At 33.0% G+C, this 20,677-nt stretch overlaps 2 protein-coding genes and 2 pseudogenes across 2 annotated transcripts; 3 read left to right on the forward strand and 1 right to left on the reverse strand.

The window, feature by feature from the left end:
* On the forward strand, positions 1-4,372 carry LOC123907614. Its single transcript, XM_045957950.1, has 2 exons — positions 1-667; positions 2,798-4,372. The coding sequence occupies exons 1-2, from the start codon at positions 276-278 to the stop codon at positions 4,050-4,052; spliced, it is 1,647 nt and encodes a 548-aa protein (XP_045813906.1). The 5' UTR covers positions 1-275; the 3' UTR covers positions 4,053-4,372.
* Positions 4,373-6,373: 2,001 nt separating this feature from the next.
* On the forward strand, positions 6,374-10,528 carry LOC123907615. Its single transcript, XM_045957951.1, has 4 exons — positions 6,374-6,665; positions 6,829-6,932; positions 7,643-7,727; positions 10,102-10,528. Exons 1-4 carry the CDS (start codon positions 6,459-6,461, stop codon positions 10,189-10,191), a joined length of 486 nt encoding a protein of 161 aa, XP_045813907.1. The 5' UTR covers positions 6,374-6,458; the 3' UTR covers positions 10,192-10,528.
* Positions 10,529-12,132: 1,604 nt separating this feature from the next.
* Positions 12,133-13,668, reverse strand: LOC123904273 (annotated as a pseudogene).
* A 950-nt stretch (positions 13,669-14,618) lies between these two features.
* On the forward strand, positions 14,619-16,095 carry LOC123904274 (annotated as a pseudogene).
* The last annotated feature ends 4,582 nt before the right edge of the window (positions 16,096-20,677 follow it).

Raw genomic sequence — 20,677 nt, forward strand, 5'->3', positions numbered from 1 at the left:
TCTCTCCCCCTTAACAAGGGCCATTCACATTGACACCCTAAAAGGTTTAATAAATTTACCCAGCTGTGTACAGGTACACATAAAAGTCACCCCACCCCTACTACTTCACTCACTATAGTGTCATATGCACCTTTTGTTTTTCTTAAACAAAACACAAAACCCTCTCTTTTATTTCCTTTCCTTATTACCAACAAGCACACACTGTCCTCTCACCATTTACTCATTCTGACACCCCCTCCCCCTTTTCTTACCCTCTCTCTCTCTTCTTCATCCCAATGAAAGAGGTTACCGTTGAAGCATCTGAAGGTGGTGGTGTCCATGGCCATAGTCATGGTCATGGTCATGGTGTTGCAGCTTCAGAGATTGGTAAAGGAAACCTTAACAATAACAACAATACTACTAGACCTGACTTACATAACAGAGCTGTCAAAATTTTAAGAGCTAGAGAAGCTTATAATGGTTATGAAGAAGTTGGTGAAAAACCTTCTAGATTTGAAGTTTTTGGTTGGTATCTTTATGAGTTTTGCTTCTACTTTGTTCAAACTGTTCTTGTTCCTGTTGTTTTCCCTCTCATTATCAGTCAGCTACAAAGTAATCCTACTGTTTCACTTCAAGAATGGAACAAAAATCATCCTGGAACTCACTGCTCTCAAAAGGAATTCCATTTGTAAGTCTACATTTTTTTCTTCTAATTTTTTATTTTATTTTTCTACATTTTTACTTGACTAAATTCACTCCATTTGCAAGTTTACATTTTTTTTAATATTTTTGTTGTAATTATTTTGAAAGTTGGGGACTTTTTTTTTTAGTATTTTCTACATTTTCATTTTTACTTGAACAAATTCACTAGCAATAAATAAAATAAAATAAACCCCCATTTATTTAAAGTAAATAACCAACTTGTATTTTTGAAAAAAAATAATAAAAATCTTTGCTTTATGTATTTTTCTTGTATAGGTGTTGATCTACACTAGTTTATATGATTTGGGTATATTTCAAATTTTTTGAAAAAAAGTTTATATGATTTGGGTATTTCAAATATTTTGAAAAAGAAAAGTAGTAGTGGGTAGCCATGAATGAGGTGTGAACTAAAGGGGTTTGGTATAAATCAAAAAAGTTTTGATTTTTGATTTTTTTTAGTAAGAAAATGAAGGGTCATGTGTGTGAGTGTGACAAACCCAACATAGGGTTCCATAATATAAGGTCTTTTTAGATTAAAAATTAAATTAAAATGAGCCGTTTGTTCCACTATAGTTTGCAATCATGAAAAGGCGTGTCCTTTATGGCTTTGTTACAAACCTACTTTACTCTTACTCAAGGGTTAAGATTCCTTTTTCAAAAACCACTTTCATTACCCACCGGACATAAACCCTAGTATTTATTAACCTTGCTCATATAAATATTTATTTACATGAAAAAAAACAATTCATTTTCTTTAACTATTGGCCAAAAATAATAAAACAAGAGAGAGAAAGAAAAAGAGAGAGAGAGAGAGAGAGAGAGATCTATGTTATGTGCCCTCTCCTAGGGAGTATACAAATGTTTGTCGGACTCTCCTGAAAGTCCTCTGTCATCTTTTGAACATTTATTGAAGATTAATTATAGTATTATCCTCAACGGTTAAGTCTTTAATTACTCACTACTCCACTTGTTTGAGACTATATTTTAATTTTTTTTCTATTATACTCCTTTCAAAAAAAATTATATTATTTAAATATTTACACTAGAGATTTTTTTTAGGCAAGTGTTTCTATGTTGCTTTTTATGTGATTTACATTATGGTCACATAATAATTTTGTAACAAAAGTTAAAGCATAGTAGTAATAAAAAATGCTAGTAGGATATATACTTTAATTAATAAAGTGTAAATTTGAATTTCACTGTCGGCAGTTAGCTTATTTTAGTAGTGATAGTAAGTTAACGACAATATATAGTGCCGACAATATGAAGCTACATAAAAAAAAAAGATAATATTTTTTAAAAAATTATTATTTGTTATAGTTATCAGTAGTAGTACTTTTTTTTTTTTCTTATTGTACAAAACTACAAAATACTACAATCTTGACAAAAGCAACCTTTAGAATTATTATTATTAGATTCCTTGGAAAATATTACCAAAATAAGAATTATGATTTGATGAATCAAAGTTTTGAAACGATTGTAAAGTTTCACCTGTTTGTAAAAAACAACAGGAACTAAATAGTCATTTCCATGTGGAATATGCGTGTTTTCAAAGTGAAAATTAAAATCTTCTCTGATTTCCCTTTAATTGTTGTTAATATGCATCATATTTTGTGCAAAGGGTCTCCATAAAATAATAAAGGGTCTCAATAAAATATAAAGTGAAAAAATCGAGGGTTGTTATTGCAACGAACTTGTAATTTGTTATGATATACTTGTAATGTCTATCTTTGATTTGTTAATCGGTGGTCTATAATACTCGGAAATGGATCCCATGTAGTCTGTAAAATGGTGCAGTATCGCAGTCGTAAAGTTTTAAAGTTTTCAGCTATCTGATTAAGATTAGACGGTCTCAAAAAAGAAAATTTAATTTTTATTCAATAATTTAAAATCACAGTTTTACATCAGGACCGTCTGATATAATCCGACGATCCTTAACGCCTGACTGCACAACAGCATGACATCTTGACTGTCCTCAATATGGATCAGTAAAAACGGACAAAGTAGAAATTACTGTATTTGTAATTTAAAAAATTGTACATATTTTTAATGTATAAGTATGTTTCATTTTTTAACCAAAGTTAACACGTGTACTAATATGGTGCGAATTATGCAGGTATAACAAACTCACTGGACACACCATTAATTCGAATTTTTCACCATTGGAATGGACATCAATTGCTTGGGCTACAGGTCTAGCCATAGCTGCGCCAATCCTTGGCTTCCTTTCCTTCCACCTCGATGGCAATTTCCCGAAACTCATCACCGTTGCAGCAACCGGTGTTGGAGTTTTCTTTTGTCTCCCAGCTGGATTCTTCAAAGTTACAGCCATCTTCATTCCCTACATTGCTGGCATCATTGCAGCCAGCACAGTCGCCAATGCTGCTCACACACAACATTTCGGCCTCATGATTCGTGCCTTCACTGGAGCATCGCTTAAGAGAACACAGTTTTACATTAGACAAGGTGTTTCTACACGCCTCTCGCTTCATGCTACCTCTGCTGGCTTTTTCGGTGGAGCCTTGATTTCGGCTTTTACTTACCATATGGTACATGAACTCAACGACAATGAGCACGATATTATGAGTCTTTGGGTTGTTTCGATTTTCAGTGGATTAATTTGGCTCGTTGGGATCTTGCATTTAGCTACAGCTACTAGTAGAACCACTGATTCGATCTCATTTTCTTCGAGGCTGCACCCTTTTTCTATCTTCAAATATCCTCATGCCATTGGAGGTCTTGCTAGTGTTTTCCTAGCTTCGTTCACTACCATGGCGATTTTCATGGGCGGTGTTATTTTCATCGTTGGACAGCTTTGCATTAGGCCAGTGCATTTGCTTTTGTTCTGGTTAACCTATTTCCTATTTCCACTTGTTTCGTTGTCGCTGCTTCAACCTCTGCTGCACGTGGTCAAGATGAGCTCAGTAAAAATGCAGATTGTCGGGTTCTTTTTCTCGCTTCTGTCATCTGGGTTTGGCTTCTATTATGGACATAGTCACTGGAAATGGGGACACTTGGTTCTTTTCGGCGCAATTCAGAGCACTGCAACCGGGATTTTGCATGCTTTTGGAAGGGTTCTGTTGTTGGATTGTGCTCCATCAGGGAAAGAAGGTGCTTTCTCGATATGGTATGCATGGATGAGAGCTGCAGGGTTGTTAGTCGGGTTCACGGTTGGTTCAGTCGGGCCAGGACACATTAGAACGTCGTTCGGAGTTGCATTTTGTACTGCTATTGCTGGAATCGTTGTGTTGCTTTTCGGAAATATCAGTGATGCTGGTGGTGCTGTTGCTGCAGGGAATGTAAGTGATGATAGCGAAAGAAGTTCTCCCGTGGTTTCTGGTTTAGATTCGAAAGAAGCTGCTCGAGTTTGATTAATAACTGCATTAATAAAAAAAAACAACTAATGAATGAATTGATGAATGAATGGATGGATGAATGGTGGTGCATGGTACATTGTCTATGCGTTATATGATTCTTTGCAAATGAAATGTTAATGCATGCAACAGTAGGAAAAAAAAGGGGGTTTATTTTGTATGATTGATTTTAGTTAGGTTTATTAATTTTTGTGGTTAATTACTGTTGTTTGCAGCGTGCTTATGTTTTTATTTTTTTAATTTAATCTCTGTTGAGGATTTGGATTCTGACATGTGTAACTGTGTTATAGTATTTTGTTATATTTGTTTCTCATAAACATCTTTTTGTTGCTGCCTTTAATTCCTGCAATGGCTTCAGAAATAGTGAGATTAAGTAAGTGACACAAGAGAGTAAAATGAAGGAATATGTTATTTCTGTTCTTAGGAAAACCATTTTAGGTATGTTTGTTTCTGCGGCGGAATACCTCGTTTAACCAAAAGCTAATATTGAGCGTAAAGTTAGCCTTGAAACGTGACAATCCTTCTCTTGCCACCAAACGATTACTCAACCAAATGGTTTGGTTTTGGATTGTCTGTTCTGAGCGTAAAGTTAGCCTTGAAACGCGACAATCCTTCTCTTGCCACCAAACAATTACTCAACCAAAATGGTTTGGTTTTGGATTGTCTGTTCTAACTGTGTGACGCAGATGCAGTTACAAATCTTAGCTGTCTGATTAAAGTTAATGTATTGACCGCGTAATTTAAACTGTTTGATAACAAGTTGAAACTTTTACCAGTGTGCAACTGTGTGTATCTACTACTGCCGGTGATCAGGGTCGAAATGGTTGTTGGACCTAAATTGTTAAGAGCTTTAATTAAGTTTGAATTGTACGGCTAGTATGAGTTTTTTTGTGGCTGTGAAACAATTCTTTGTTGGATAGATTGGTAGTATTTCAAATTAGGACTAATAATTGAGTGAGATTCTGACAGTGTATACATGAAAGAGGCCAGGCAGTCTGAAATGTTGTCTCCTATGGTAAGATTTTTACATCTTAAGAATCTTAGAAGAACTATTAATTGATTTTTTTCTATGTTGGAATTATGTGACTGCCACTTGCTTAGACCTTTGGTCAACAGAAAAACCAATTATTTTTGTAATAAAGAAGGAGCAGGGTGGTTTGGTAAAGTTAGCAGCATCACAATGGATGAAGTTATCATCTTTTGGGTACTAATGTGAATTTTACATATAGGTCTATGACTTATATATTATTTTTAATTGTAATAATATAGTACTATATAATAAGTACTCTCTTTAGTTCAATGAATTAAAGACGTCTGAATCAAAGACTTAGATTGTTTTGTACTGATTTTATGTAAATATAATATAAATCGAATGATCTAAAAATAATGGCTACAATTCATTATTCATTATCAATTATCAATTCAATCTAGAACATAAAAAATAGGATTAATTGATTTTGAAGATGTGCACTCACTTTGGAAGAAAAGTGAGGGGGGGGGGGGTGAAATCAGATTTTAAAATATTCTCCATAAATAAAGATTAATTCTTCAAAGTAACTAAGATTCATTTAAGATTTCAAAACAGAGCTCGCGGGTTCGAAATCCGCTGAAGCCGAAATCCGCTGAAGCTATAAATTTAACTATATAATTTTTTTTTAAAGAAAATAACTTAAATTTTCGGAGAAGTGTGTGGTCCATTCACATAGACATGAAAATAATGATGAATAACGATTAATAATAAAAATAACTTGTTGAATAAAAGATTGATGATATTTGTTGAACTAGATGCAAACCTTTAGTTTTCTCCCTTTGCAATTTCGCAGAAAATAGAAACTGAGCAGAGGAGTTGTGTTCTGCCTTATATCGCGTTTGTTCGGAAAAGTTTACCGAAAAGCGAGCGAAAAATGTTTTCCGAACAAGAAAAAATTCGGTTCGTCCTTTCCGAAGTCAATCTAGCAGGGCACAATTGAGTTTTTGGAGGGTAGATGAGAATTGTGGGGGGTGGGATGAGAAATGTTCGTTAAGTAGTTGTAGGCTTGTAGCCATAGCCGATACATAGGGTACACCTATCATGGCCCAAATAAAACCCAGATAGCCCACATTTTCATCACAACACCAAAACAAACAAAAAAAATGAATTATTTTTGCCGTCCTACCGGTAACTCAAACACTGTCCGCTACTTAAGTAGAGGACGACATTTTTTCCCAAAATTTTTTATTTTACACATCTGCGGATGTGTAAAAATAGGGCGCGCGAATAACCTTCCAAATTTGAGACAACAAAAAAAATTAAATCCAAAATCCATTTTAAAAAAAAAAATAGAAAGAAAAACATTTGGGAATCGAATTTTTGGTTAGACTGTGCAAATTGCAAAACGCCATAGCCAAAATCTTACTCCAACAATGATGCAGAGATTAATCCCAAAACTCCGTCATCTCGCCGTTCAATCACGTCAAACGTTACAACCTCTTCCGTCATCTCGCCGTTTCCTCCATCACTCTCTGCCGCAACCACTTCACTCCGCTTCAACTACCTTCACTTCTCGTTCTCTCTTCAATCTCTCTTCCTTCCCTTTCCACGCATCTCGTTCTTCCCAATTTTCTCCCTCCGTAAGTCATTTCAATTTTCATCTACTTTTTCGAATTGAAATGTTGAAGTTTCTGTATAATCAATTTAGGTTCAAGTGTTTACGATTTCTTTTTTTTTTTTGCTTGTTAATTTTTGGTTGTTATAGAAGTTTGATTTTTTTTTTTTTTTTGTTTGTATGAATAGTTGATTCAAATTCGGCATGTATCGGCGAGGGATAGGTCGAGTAAAAGAAAGCCAGTGACTCCTGTCAAGTCCAAAGTCAAGAAAACCAAAATTAAATCTTATTCGTGAGTTTCTTATTCATTGCTGTTAATAGAATTATCCGTTCAATGCATGTGTGTGTGTGTGTGTGTGGAATTTGGAATTGTGCACATTTATGTTAGGGTGTGTTTAGATTGATTTATTCGAGCTTATCTATTTATGTAAGCACTTCTGAGATATTTGGGAGAGTTGAGCTTATGGAATTAGGCCCTGTTTGGATAAAAAAACTTATTTGCACAGACATTTTTATGATAAGGGCTTGTGTATAGGCTTATATAAGCTATTTCTATGGCAAAAGATAAAGTGAAGTTAAATTGTTTTTGCATATGCTGTAAGCTGTTTTCATGAGCTATCTTGGAGAACTTATGAAAATAAGCTGAAAAAAGCTTATGAAAAATTAATAAGCTATTTTTATAAGTTTTTCCAAACAGTCTCACAAAATTTATGTCAGAAGATAAACTCAAATAAGTCAATACAAACAGTCCCTTAGTTATGACATCCATAGCTTATTTTCATAAGCTCTATAGGGTAGGTTATGAAAACTACTTATAGCTTATATGAAAACGGTTTGACTTTATTTTATCTTTTGTTATAGAAATAACTTATATATAAACATTTATATTATAAGCACTTTGTGATATAAGTGCTTAATTAGTTTGTTTATCCGAGCAGAACCTGCTTAATTTATTTTTGTGTGTTTGGTTGGAGTGAGTGGTTTTTGTTATATTTGGAGCAGGTCTTACAAGTCCAGGTTCAGATTAATGAGTGATGGGAGCTTTAGGCGATGGAGGGAGGGCAAACGTCACAATGCTCATTTGAAGGTTCGTATTTTTCCTTTTCCTTGGATAGATGAAGGTCTTATTTATGGTATATGATAATATCATGGTTTTGTTGAAATGCAAGTTTCTGGGTGATTTTTCCTGGAAAACCATAGTGATTCTAATGGTCTGTCAGTGATAAATAGATCACACCATACTCAATCTCTAATTACCATTATCCCCATCACAACAATTCATTAGGTGTGAATAAATTACCAAAGTCCTTCTTGACTAGTATGTTATTAACTTGAACATATTCACAATAAGTGGCTGGTTTCGTCCGAAACAGGTTTTCTATACCATTTTTAGTGCCTAACCTTACATTCTGAACTCTTTAGATAGTTAGATAAATAGGTCAAATACTTAGCGGAAATAGTGACATGTTTCTGTCAGAGTAGACAAATCATATTTATCAATTAATGCATTTTTCTAACATAAAAAAGGGCTAATAGCTTAATTGTGAGTTTGGATTTCTTCATTTGCAGAAAATAGAACAATCTGTGTTTCCTTATGCACAGATGTGAAATTTGAATGGTTTTTTTAGGCAATAATTATAATTATGGCAGACTTGTAATTAATGTGTTAATAAGCCTCTGAGAACACCATACTAGTGATTAGTGGCCACATATGCTGTATTAGATAAAGGTAAATATGGTATGATTGCTCTTTGCAATCTGCATTACTATGAACATGAGTTATCAACGAGCATAGTGATGCATTAGAGCTGTTGGGCAGATGACACTAACATGTTTGTTGGTTTGGTATACTTCTCTATTAGTACTTCTATAATAACTAATGTGAAAGTAACATTGTAAGATGGTATCAGAGATTTCAGACGTGATAGAAAACACTAGCATTTCAGTGCATTTATTTATAAAGATATTTTAGGTCAAGTTCTGGTGCACTACAACTAGTACTCTGCGTGTTTGGACCAGTTAGGTTGGTGTTCAAACATATTTATGATGGTTATGATCCCAGAGTGCTTTAAGTGCAAAAGTTGTTTATTTTATATTGAGTAAAATTAAGCAAACTAAACATCTCTGAAGTAGCCAAATAACATTCCTAGCATTATTTGTCTGTTCAAAAAAACATTCCTAGCATTATTAACCTAAAATTGTTATGGCCTGAAAACTTTTGCCAATGGGGCAATACATGTGATGTATTAAAACTATAATATTTAATTCCGTTTAATTGAATTGAACACACAAACATTCAATTAATTTGGAAAGAAAAAGATAGAAACCAACTTTATTCTCCACAAACTTCATACAAAGCTCTACAAGTTTAAGATTTTAAGTAACATAATAATTGGCGGTGGGATTAATTGTTAAGAGTTAGAAACTAGTAATGAGTATCTGTTAAAAGTCCACTGGTACAATTCCCTTTCAAGTCCCCATTGAGTAATATATAAATTCTGTTATATTTAGAAGATTGAAAAATTATCAGACCCGTCTATTAACCACTCTAAGTTATTTTGTGTGGTTCATATAATTTAGAACTATATTTATACTAACTACACAATCACCTTTTTTCATAAGAAAAATGCTGTAAGCACATTTTAAAATCTTGCAATATTTATTGACCTGAAGTGCATGGTTTCAACTTCAGATTGATGTATATATGTTTTCCTTCTATTTTCACAAATGAAGTGGGAAAATGAGCTGATTTGCTTTATTTCTCATTAGTTAACATAAGAGGGACGTCCATGAGTAAATTTCTAATTTTTATCCATTCAAATTTCTGACTAATAAATATCAATGGTAACTACTCGGAATACACTGGAGACAATTCGAAATAGGTGTACGACCAAATTCAAAATGCTTAGCAGGGAAACAAAAGTCCTCATATCCATTATACTAAACTTGTAAACTTTAGTTGGGTGGTGGTGGGTGGGGTGGGATATTTAGTCTTAGTGATTCACTCCATATTAATCCGCCTATCCTTCTAAATAAATAAAGAGTAATAGTGCAGTTAAAAATGTGTAGTTTGGCTCTGGAGCTTGAGTCTCAGCTGGATGCTGAGTTAAGAAACTCCCATTTAATGTAGAGTTTCTATCTAATGCCATCCAGGCTTTCAAGGGTGTGTTATTTCTCTACAAGAAATGGTACAATAGGGAAGTCTACATCAATGTTTTAATCTGATGTCTGAAGATGAGGAATTGCATTTGAATAAATTAGAATCTTCAAATCAGTGTTATTATACCAACATGGTTCGTAGCAAATACAAGAGGGGATGGGAGGGAGGGACCAAACAGTTAACTTACTTCTCTTGAGTTCTCTTTCCTTACAATATTTTTGAAATAGCCATTTTTTATTTTGACATGATTTCTCAGGGTAGTCTACTCTTGTAATTGATGAATTTCTGGTATATATTGCAGTCAAAGATAGCAAAACGTAGATTGAGACAACCTGCTCTTGTCCCTGTGGCTTACGCCAAAGTAATGAAGAAACTCGGTTTTTGTGGTTAGATTATTGTAAGTTGCTGCCAGTTACAGAAAGTGGATTGGTCAGGTTTTTACTTTTAACTATAATCATTTCTCAACATTCACATTTTAGAGTCTGCAGCACGAGCAAATTACAGGACAATTTCTTTCTTATCTGTCTGTGTGGAAGAGTTAGGTGATAATATTTTGAGGTCATGCCTATTCAAAGTGGCATTCTTTAGTGGAAAATGTATGCAATATTGTTAACATGCAGTGGCTGATTAATCCTTTTTGTAGTGCATTTGATTTTTCGATTAGCAGTTTGATGAAGATTGGAATCATTATTTGCTGCACTTTTAGTAATAATAATGATTTAATTTAACTTTTGGTTCGTACATTTTTACTTCACGTCCATATTAGCGTGTTTAAATTAACTTGTTGTGTGTTCAAGAAAGCTTATAACCAAAACGCTGCAGCTGCTAGACCTTTTGGATGATTGAATATGGGGCAATAAAGAGCCACTAAAAAGTAAACTCAATATGGTAGAAATCAGAATGTTAAGATGGATGAGTGGTCATATAAACTCAGAATAGTACAGGATTAGGACCTATTTGGTGAGACTTTACTTCATCTAGGTAACTTCGATATGGATGAAGTAATAGAGACCCAAAGAAAGGAAGGTTGACAATATTGTAAATATTAGAGGAGGTAAACCAAGCTAAAAAAAAACTTTTAGGGTGTGTCTTTACTTGCATCTTTAGTGAGACTCATCTCGACCGAAATTCGGATTACTAGGGTCTCTTTGCCTAGGAACATGAGGGTTGATAAAAAAAGAAGAAGTTTGTCATGTGTCTGTTATCTAGGATTTTCTAAAATAGTTCTATTAAGAAAAAGGTTAATATGGTGAAAGAGACCGTTTATTTAGAAATAGGAGGGGAGAAAAAAGAAATAGAAGCAGGAATTTTTTTTAGAAAATATCCAACCTAAAAATAGGACTCCATTAACTAAATATGATAATTAAAAAATTTAGCAGTAGTATAGTTTTTATTACATGGGACATTTAGGCTCTGTTTGGTAAAAAATAGCGGATAACTGATAAACTAACTTATAGCGGATGAGCTTATAGAGAATAGCTTATAAGCTAGCTTTTCGGGGTAAAATTGGAAGAATAAATGATAAGCTATAAGCTCATAAGCCACTTGAAATAACGTTTGAAAAATAAGCTATAAACTAGTAAAAAAACTGTTATGAAACAGGGCTTTAGTTGCCTATAGGAGAATAAGCTCTTACCTTCTAGTACTAGTATTAACTTCAAAGAATTTTTTTAGTATAACCAAACCATGAATTTCAAGTTAAACCACCATCCACCGCCAAGAATCTTAAACCAAAATATACATAAAATTTCCATGTAGTTGAGATATTAAATGCCTATTAAAAAGTATGACATAAAGAGGCACAAATAATATTATTGTCATTATAATTTTACATATAACTTTTCTTGCTCATCTGCATCATCTGGAGTTCAGAAGTAATTTCTCTGGTGCACATACAAGGATCTTTTACTACACAGGACAGAGTTTTTCTTCTTGTTTTTGGACTTCTAGTCCCTGTTATTCATGCATGTACCAAAAACAATCGGATGTTTTCTCTCCCCATCCCCCGTGATTCTTTTATCCCCCTGAATTTCCAATTTTGCCGTTGCAAAAAAACTTCGGTTTATAGAAACCGAAGTTTTTTTTTTGCCTTGAAAACAAATTTCGGTTTATAAAAACCGAAATTTACTCTGAATTTGTACTAGAAAAAATTCGGTTTCTGCGAACCGAAGTTTTTTTTAGGGCAAAATTGGAATATTGGGGGTATAAAAGAATCACTGGGGGTGGGGAGAGAAAACATCAAACAATCATAGTCAACCAGTTTCATGCTATGATAACCCACTATGTATTATCTTTGGTAATTTTTCACCATCACACTGAAAAATGCCTTAGGGATCAGCCTATCAAACAAAAAAAAAAAGTAAGCGCGTATGCGCAAGTCTTTGAGAGTTTAGAAGTCAAGTAATTTCTGAGTTGCCTTCGGAGGATCTTCCTAATCGGAGACCTCAGTATCTTGTCGGTGAAGACAACTTTCCAAACCTTGTGTGGAGCACCCTATCGCAGTCTACTACCTTTGCCTCCATGTTTGGAGCTAACAACCCTAGTGAAGAATAGTTGTGAAACTTTTTTGCATTAAAGCCGCTCGCTCAATCCTTAACGCTAAAAAGAAACAATTTTACAGCTGCGCATTCTTAAAAATCTAGGAAAATAACGTTATTGACATAATGAAATAAAGTTCAACTTTGATAACCCAGAACTTGTTGTGTATGTGAACATCAATGGAACAAAAAGAGTATTTTTCAGCTTCTATTAAAAACAATTTCAAAGCTATGAAATCAGCATTTAGCTACTAACAACAATAACAAAGAAAAACATCTCAGCAATCATATAAATGATGGATCATGAATTGTATAAAATCAACATTAGGTAAAGCTTGAACAAAATCATTGATAGCTCCTAAGCTCAAAGGTGCTGCACTGCAAGATCAGTGTCTAAATCTCTGCAACTTACTTCCATTAACACCCTTTGCCTTCGCTGTCAATGCCGACAATATCAGTGGAACAGCACTAAAGTGTGTAACATTATATTTACCAATCACCCTAATAGTCTCATCAATGTCAAATTTGGAGAATAATCCCATAGTAAAAATCGATAAACCATATATATGGAACATTGGCACAAGCACAACAGCTAGATACACATTTTTGGAATTAGAGTATTCATATTAAGAAGCTTCAAACTTCCCAGAAAGCTCAACCACAACAATAAGATTTCTGAGTTAAAACAACTCCTTTGCTTGCACCTGTAGTACCAGAAGAATACAATATAATAGCAGTGTATTATTGTTTAATAACCGGCTTTTGAGCCAAATCAAAGTTACCATAAATCAGGTTAAAAAAACACAGAAACATTCATGCTCAAACCCTTTTCATTTTCTGGCACAGCAATAATAGGCATGCCTAATGGCTCCAGTTTCCTAACATTTTCAGGTATAGGAAAAGCAAAACTTGCACCACACTCATTAACCTCTGCTTACGAATTTCGCTAACACTACTTAGAGGATTCAATGGTGTAACAACCGCACCTAGATACATATATAACACCTAATAGTACAATGGGATAGTAAATTGAATTTGGAAGTAGAAGTAAAACATCACCCTGTGAAACAATCAGAAGCCATTTATTTGACTAACTTTGAGTAAGAAATAGAAGACCCGATTGAGTGATCAATAAGGGCCAAAACCCCATCATGTGGGTGAGAAAAAATGAAGGAAACAACGTCGGGAAAAGGGTCTGTTGGAAGGCTCCTGGGAGAGTGTATACTATTGTAAATTCCAGTTTTTGAAGAATACCAATGAGGATGAGTGATGGTGAAATTTGAAATTTGCAGCCATTGATTTTCAGAAAAAGAGAATGGTACTGCAAAATTTCAAATGCAACTATGTGTTATGATTGAGTGTGTGAAATGTGAATGATTTTATAAAGAATGAGGCATTGCCTAATTTGGTGTACAATTGAATTTGTGTGGTAGAGTTTGGCTTGAGAGTAAAGGTTTTGTTGTGTTTGTGGAAATATTAAAATGAATTAGGAGCATAACAGCTACGTTTTGGGACCATAATCACCATGTTTAGAATTTGGAAATGTGGAGTATTTGGGACCATAAGCATCATATTTGGAATTTGGAAATTGTGTTTGGAAGAGTAGGCATGGAAATTTCTGAAGGTATTTGGCTTTTGAATTAAATCAGAAGCACTTTTACTAGCAGTAGTTCTGTTCCGCAAAATCACTCCACTACACTCACTTTAATAGTACTTGATAAATAGTTGATTCCTACCGGACATCGGAGTAAAATTAATTTACACGTATCCGAAAACGGCTATCAAAGGGAGTGTCGCTGCACCGGACACATATGTGACACGAATACGCGTACGACACACGTACGAACCGTTTTGAAGTGTCCAACGATAAAAAATTGGCGGACACGGATACAACCCCTTATTTCCAATAATAAAGGACACCTGGCAACACAATTTCCTCGATTTTTTTTTTTTTTTTATAAAAAAAACAAGTTTTTTACCTTTCATATTCCACTTCTCCACTATAAAAACAAACACGATTAGTATTCCTTGTTTTTTCATCTTCTCTGCTTGTTTTCATCTTCGCCGCATGCCGCTGCATCTCTGCTGCTGTGTTTTCTCGTTTCTCACTGTCACAATCACAGTGATTTATGTCTTAATTTGTTTTGGTGGATTTATGTCTTTTTTTGGTTGATTGAAAGTATTAAGTTTAAATAAACACAAATTTTGCTTATTCTTTATAAATTGTGCTCATAGTAGGGAATGATTTGTCGATTATACCCATTGCCAATTACTCTTACCAATGTTAGTTGGTTCAGTGGTAATTGACGCGCTGAACTTAGTAGGAGGACCATGGTTCGATTACACCCGTTGCAACGATTCTACTATTTTTTTTTTTATGGAGTAACCAAAAAGAAGAATCTTACTATTTTTGTGATAAAAAAACGAATCTACTAGTATCTTTTTACTTAAGTAAAAAATAAAGAATCTACTATCTTTTTACTGAAGAAACTTGAATATATAAAGACTTAAGTTACTCAAGAAACTTGAATATATAAAGACCTAAGTTAAGTTTAAGTGTATTCCTATTCCGCTATTTACCGCATCATGAATTCCTCACAAACCAAGTTGATCGATCTTCTCAATATACAGGCATCGGCAGAAAGAACTGTTCTCCTTCCTTCCAGTCAAATCTCTGACTCGACTGAGAAGCGTAACTAAGTCATGTAACTCCTTCATATCTCCGATCCCACCTTCATCAAAATGCACTTTGATCGATCTTCTCAAAACACGACAAACATTACATTTGTACATACGAACATGAATTCATGGAATAGTTATGCCAAGTCTGTATCCTTCACCATTGTTCGTATGCTCGAGAACCCTCCAACCATTGTCACCATTGCCAAGAATAATCTTTACTACCAACTGAATGATAAGGATAGGGACTGTCGACATGTAATTGGTTCATGCAATGGATTAGTCTGCTTGTTCTATAATTCCTATGGATCGTGGTTTCGTGTTTGGAACCCAGCCACGAGGACCATTTCAGATAAATTAGGGTTTTGTCGTGGTTACGGAGGTGTCCATTTTAATTTTACCTTTGGATATGATAATTCAGAAGACACGTATAAAGTGGTGTGTTTCCATCCATGGACAACAACCGTAAGAGTTTTCAGTTTAAACTATAACTTTTGGAAAGATATTCAAGATTCTCCTATAACCCAACATGACCAGAAGAGGAAATTTGTGCATCTTAGTGATAATGTTAATTGGTTGGTAATTAGCAATTACTTTCGTTATGGTGGTGATTATTATGATTACTAGCATATTAGTATTGAGCAATTTGTGATTATATCACTTGATTTGCGTTCTGAGACACATACTAAGTTGTTGCCACCTCAGGGTTTCAATGAAGTATCATTTGTTATGCCAAATCTGTGTGTTGAATGATTGTCTTTGTTTTACTCATGATTTCAAACAAACTCATTTTATTATATGGCAAATGAAAGAATTTGGAGTTGAAGACTCTTGGACTCAATTTCTTAAAATTAGTTATCATAATCTTCAAATAAATGGTCACTCGGAATTTGGTTTGTTTCCATTATGCCTTTCGGAATTTTGGTTTTTTTTCATATTGTTGAAAGTAAGTTCCTCTACATCGATTTACTTGTTCGAACTTATCTTTTGTTAGAATCATATTACATGTTGTGTTACTGTTATCATTCTCTTAAGATGACTTTAATTTGATTGTATTGTTGAATGATTAGGAGATTTAGGATTATGTATTGGCTATTGTTAACAGTTGCTAATCTTTGAATCAAATGAATCTGTTTTCCTCGTTAGAGTATTGGGCCTAACTCAACCTTACAAAACCGGCTTGTTAGGTGAGGATTGCCTCTAGTTTATAAACACTTAGTCAGGCCATCTCTCAACCGATGTGAGACTTCTTAACATTCCTTACATATTTATCACAAGTTTTTTTTTCCTCACATATTTATCACAAGTTTTTTTTTCTTTGTATTGTTGAACATTTTTTTTTCTCTCTTTTGTGACATTTTGTATTATTTATGCCTAGATAGGAAGTTATTTGGTCTCAACTTTCAACTAAGATTTCTTGAACTGGTTTTAAATTTATCAACATATAATGCAGAATAGTGATATCAACATATATGTGTGGCTATGATTGTTTTCCTAATCTTAATGGGTTTTGGTTAATTATGTTGCCTCTATGGAAATCTTGATGAGGCTATACATGGTAAATTTCATTTATTTTTCCACCACTAATATCAGCCTACTGGATCGCCTAATCTGGTTCGGGAATCAATTCTAGCATTAAGTGATTCTAGGCCCCTCTCGATCGTAATTACGGGGGATCGAACTGTGGTCGTCCCTACCAAATTCATTTTTGAGTCTAAAATGATGTGGTTTAACTATTGAAAAGGATAAATTTATGGCTTTACAACCTATATTGTTGAAAAGGATAAATTTACACACAACTGTATTTGAGACACATTTTTAATAGGTATAACTATTATCAAAGGTGAAAAAAATTCCATAACTTCTGATTTTATTTTTGGATTAGAGGACTTTTTGACTTAAAACAATTAATCACATACACCCCCCCTTTGTCTCTTCACATATATCATATTAATTATTCTAGCAAAGACAATAAGTTCTATTCGAAATAAGTTTGCTAATTGTTAGTTTAGAGTTAGTTATGTTAAACTAGCAAATCGAAGATAACTAACTTAAATTGAACGTATTTGATTGATTCAAAATTAGGTTATTTCTTCCAGGTGCAAACCATTTACCTAACGTGAACAAAAATAGATATGTGTCATTTTCTAAGTCCAACTTTGCCAAAAATATCGCATCAAAATTGAAAATATTCAATAATAAACTTTTAAATATAGTATTAATTTCTTTATACCGCAAAATCATGTGTTGAGGAATTTAATTTTAAAATATTATTTTAAAATTTGTGTGTTTAATTTTTAGCAGGGTTAAATATATAATTTTTTTATACAAATTTTTTATCTTCAAATTGGTTAACATGTTCTCTTAAGACCAAATTATGATAAATTATATTTTAATATTATAATATTTATCTTAATACGATAATTATCAAGCTATGATAATACACAAGTATTTTTCTAGTTTTCAATTGAAATAACATCATGCAAAAAAAAAAAATCGAAATAACAATAGCAATACTTCAAAAAACTAGTAAAACATACACATTGTTTTCTTTGTTTTTTTTTTGGGGTCAACATACACATTTTTTTCTAACATTCGTAACACAAGACCCTTTTTTTTGTTGCTTATTAAATTAAATACTATTTTAAAGATTATGCATTCACACGAGTCATTGATTTTTATTCGATATTTAAGTTTATCATTATATTATGGTAGAAAATTTATTTAGAATAAAAAATTTATAAATTTGTTATATAATATTGTTAAAATATAAGTGAAACTATTGTGATATTTTTTTTGTAAAACTTATTAAATGAATAAATTTGATACTAATTATCAATGATAAATCATCCAATTTTTATGTATTTGTCGCAAATAATAGTCTGGTGTATATTTTTTTAATAAAAAATTAGATTTTTTTTTAAATATATAAAAAATTAGAAATTTGATTAGGAATATTTAGGATAATTTATTAAATTTGTTTTTTTTGACACAGTAAATTTGTTAGTAATTAACTTTATTATTATATCATTATTATTATTATTATTATTATTATTATTATTAATAGTTAATAGTATTTTTTCTTATGAAAATATTGTTTATGTTTCTATTTCTATTTCTATAATCCTAATTTTATGCATATTCATCTTATTTTTTCTATAATTTTTTTTATTGACTATTTTATTCTCTTTTTTTTTCCTTTTAATATAGATTATTGAGTTGATCGTATTAATATGTTTTATTGTTTTTTTATGGGGTGTAGTTCGGGCAATAATGGGAGATGGCGCTTTTCAGCACGACTTTCTGACAGATGCCTACTACGATGTGTTGTTATGTGGCACTCGTAGTTGGGGATGCAAGGAGCTGCTGAATTTTCTGGATATAATAAACTATGTCTACTAGCCTTGGTAGAGGGGCCCAAACTATGTGATTGAATAAATCTTGTTCTGTTTTGTTTCAATCTATAATCTGTTTTGTTTCTATTTTGAAGCATATCAACTTTTTTATTTATTATTTATGTTATATTATTTCTATATAATTTTTTTAGTAAAATTACAATGAAGGATATAAAATTTGCAATGTGGTTAAAAGTAATAAGGATAAATTAGTAATTTTGGTGGTAATCGATTTTAATATATTTTTTAACAAAAATTATTATTTTTTTTTAAAATTCAAATAAAAACAAATCTACTATTGAATCTACTATTTTTATAGTAAAAATAAAAACAAAATGAATCTGCTTATAAAAATAAAATAAAATGAATCTACTATTTTTATGGCTTGCAAAGAATCTCTATTTTTGTGGTAAAAAAGAAAAACGAATCTACTATTTTTATGATAAAAATAAAAGCAAAAAGAATCTACTATCTTGTTACTCAAGAAACCTGAATATATAAATAAAGTGTACTATATTCCTATTCCGCTAAAGTGTTATTTGCCGCCGCATCATGAATCCCTCACTAACCAAGACGGAGCGACACCGACAAAAGAGGTCAGAGTGGCGCCGCCGTCAAGCAGCTGCCCCGGAATCGACAATATATCTCCCCTTTGATCTTATCAAAGAAGTGCTTCCCTTCCTTCCTGTCAAATCTCTCATTCGACTGAAGTGTGTAAGTAAGCCATTCAACTCCTTCATCTCCGATCCCACATTCTTCGAAAAGCACTTTAATCGATCTTCACGAAATGTGATGCTCATTCATACCAAAATGGATTCCTGGCATAAGCTTAGATATGCCATTGCCAAGTCCTTAGTCTTCACCGCTGACAAACCTTCAATGAATGTCAGCCTTACCAAGAATCTTTACTATCAACGGATTGATAAGGATAGGGAATGTCGGTATGTAATTGGTTCTTGCAATGGATTGATCTGCTTGTTCTTTCGTTCTTGGGATAGATATAATTGGTGGGATAATCCTCCTGATTTGTGGTGGTACTTACGTGTTTGGAACCCGGCCACGAGAACAATATCAGACAAATTAGGGTATTATCCCGATGAACCCGGAGCTTACCAATTTAATTTCACATTTGGGTATGATAATTTAAGTAACACTTATAAAGTGGTGTGTTTCATTCCGCGCACAACAAATGTAAGAGTTTTAAATTTAAAGCATAACGTTTGGAGAGATATTCAAGATTCTCCGGGGGGGGGGCCATTCATGATCGTTGGAAGAAGATGAAGTTTGTGCATTTTAGTAATAGTGTTAATTGGTTGGTAGTTTGCGATTACTTTGGTAAGAACTATGATTACAACGATATTAGTATTGAGCAATTTGTGATTATTTCACTTGATTTGCGTTTCGAGACACATACTAAGTTGCTGCCTCCTCAAGGTTTCAATGAAGTGCCATTTCGTATGCCAACTCTAAGTGTGTTAAATGACTGTCTTTGTTTTTCTCATGATTTCAAACGAACTCATTTTATTATATGGCAAATGACAGAATTTGGAGTTGAAGACTCTTGGATTCAATTTCTTAAAATTAGTTATCTTAATCTTCAAATATATTGTCGTCCATACTTTCGTTTGTTTCCATTATGCCTTTCGAAGAAGAATGATACCGTATTATTGACAAGCAAACATTTAAGACGAGCAATTCTTTATAACTGGATAGATAATAGAGCAAGAAGAATCAATAAACCATCATGGTTCAAATATGATGGCAAGGATTATGTTGAAAGTTTTTTTTCATATTGTTGAAAGTAAGTTCCTCTACATAGATTTACTTGTTTGAACTTATCTTTTGTTAGAATCAATATTACATGTTGTGTTATATATCATTCTCTTAAGATGACTTTAATTTGTTATTGGCTATAGCATAACCCCCAATCCCCCATGTTACTTGTGGTGCAGGCTTGTGTTCATGGCGGCACAATTGGAGGCTGTTGCCGCAGAATTCAACGTTGGCCAGCTTCCTACCAAGCATTGCTAATTAGATTAATGAACTTTTATTTTCCCCCTCTTTCCGACATTTTAGTATAATTTCTTGAACTGGTTTTAATGCAGATGAGTGCATCTAGTTGTAAGGCTTAAAATGGCCATATGATTATATTTTATAAATTTAATTTGAATGTCATGATTTGCTTGTTTCAATTACTGATTTGTTGGTAGTTTTGGTAAATAGTTTTTCTTTTTTACCAGTTTTTTGTTTATGGTAACTCTGTTTT

The sequence above is a fragment of the Trifolium pratense genome, linkage group LG2, assembly GCF_020283565.1.
Source record: "Trifolium pratense cultivar HEN17-A07 linkage group LG2, ARS_RC_1.1, whole genome shotgun sequence".
Lineage (NCBI taxonomy): Eukaryota > Viridiplantae > Streptophyta > Magnoliopsida > Fabales > Fabaceae > Trifolium > Trifolium pratense.

Excerpts from the sequence above, each read along its gene's own strand:
- LOC123907615 (XM_045957951.1), top strand. The coding sequence starts at position 6,459 with ATGATGCAGAGATTAATCCCAAAACTCCGTCATCTCGCCGTTCAATCA. Across the intron at positions 6,933-7,642 it reads ACCAAAATTAAATCTTATTC|GTCTTACAAGTCCAGGTTCA; the intron begins GTGAGTTTCTTA and ends TATTTGGAGCAG. Across the intron at positions 7,728-10,101 it reads GTCACAATGCTCATTTGAAG|TCAAAGATAGCAAAACGTAG; the intron begins GTTCGTATTTTT and ends TATATATTGCAG.
- LOC123907614 (XM_045957950.1), top strand. The coding sequence starts at position 276 with ATGAAAGAGGTTACCGTTGAAGCATCTGAAGGTGGTGGTGTCCATGGC. Across the intron at positions 668-2,797 it reads TCTCAAAAGGAATTCCATTT|GTATAACAAACTCACTGGAC; the intron begins GTAAGTCTACAT and ends CGAATTATGCAG.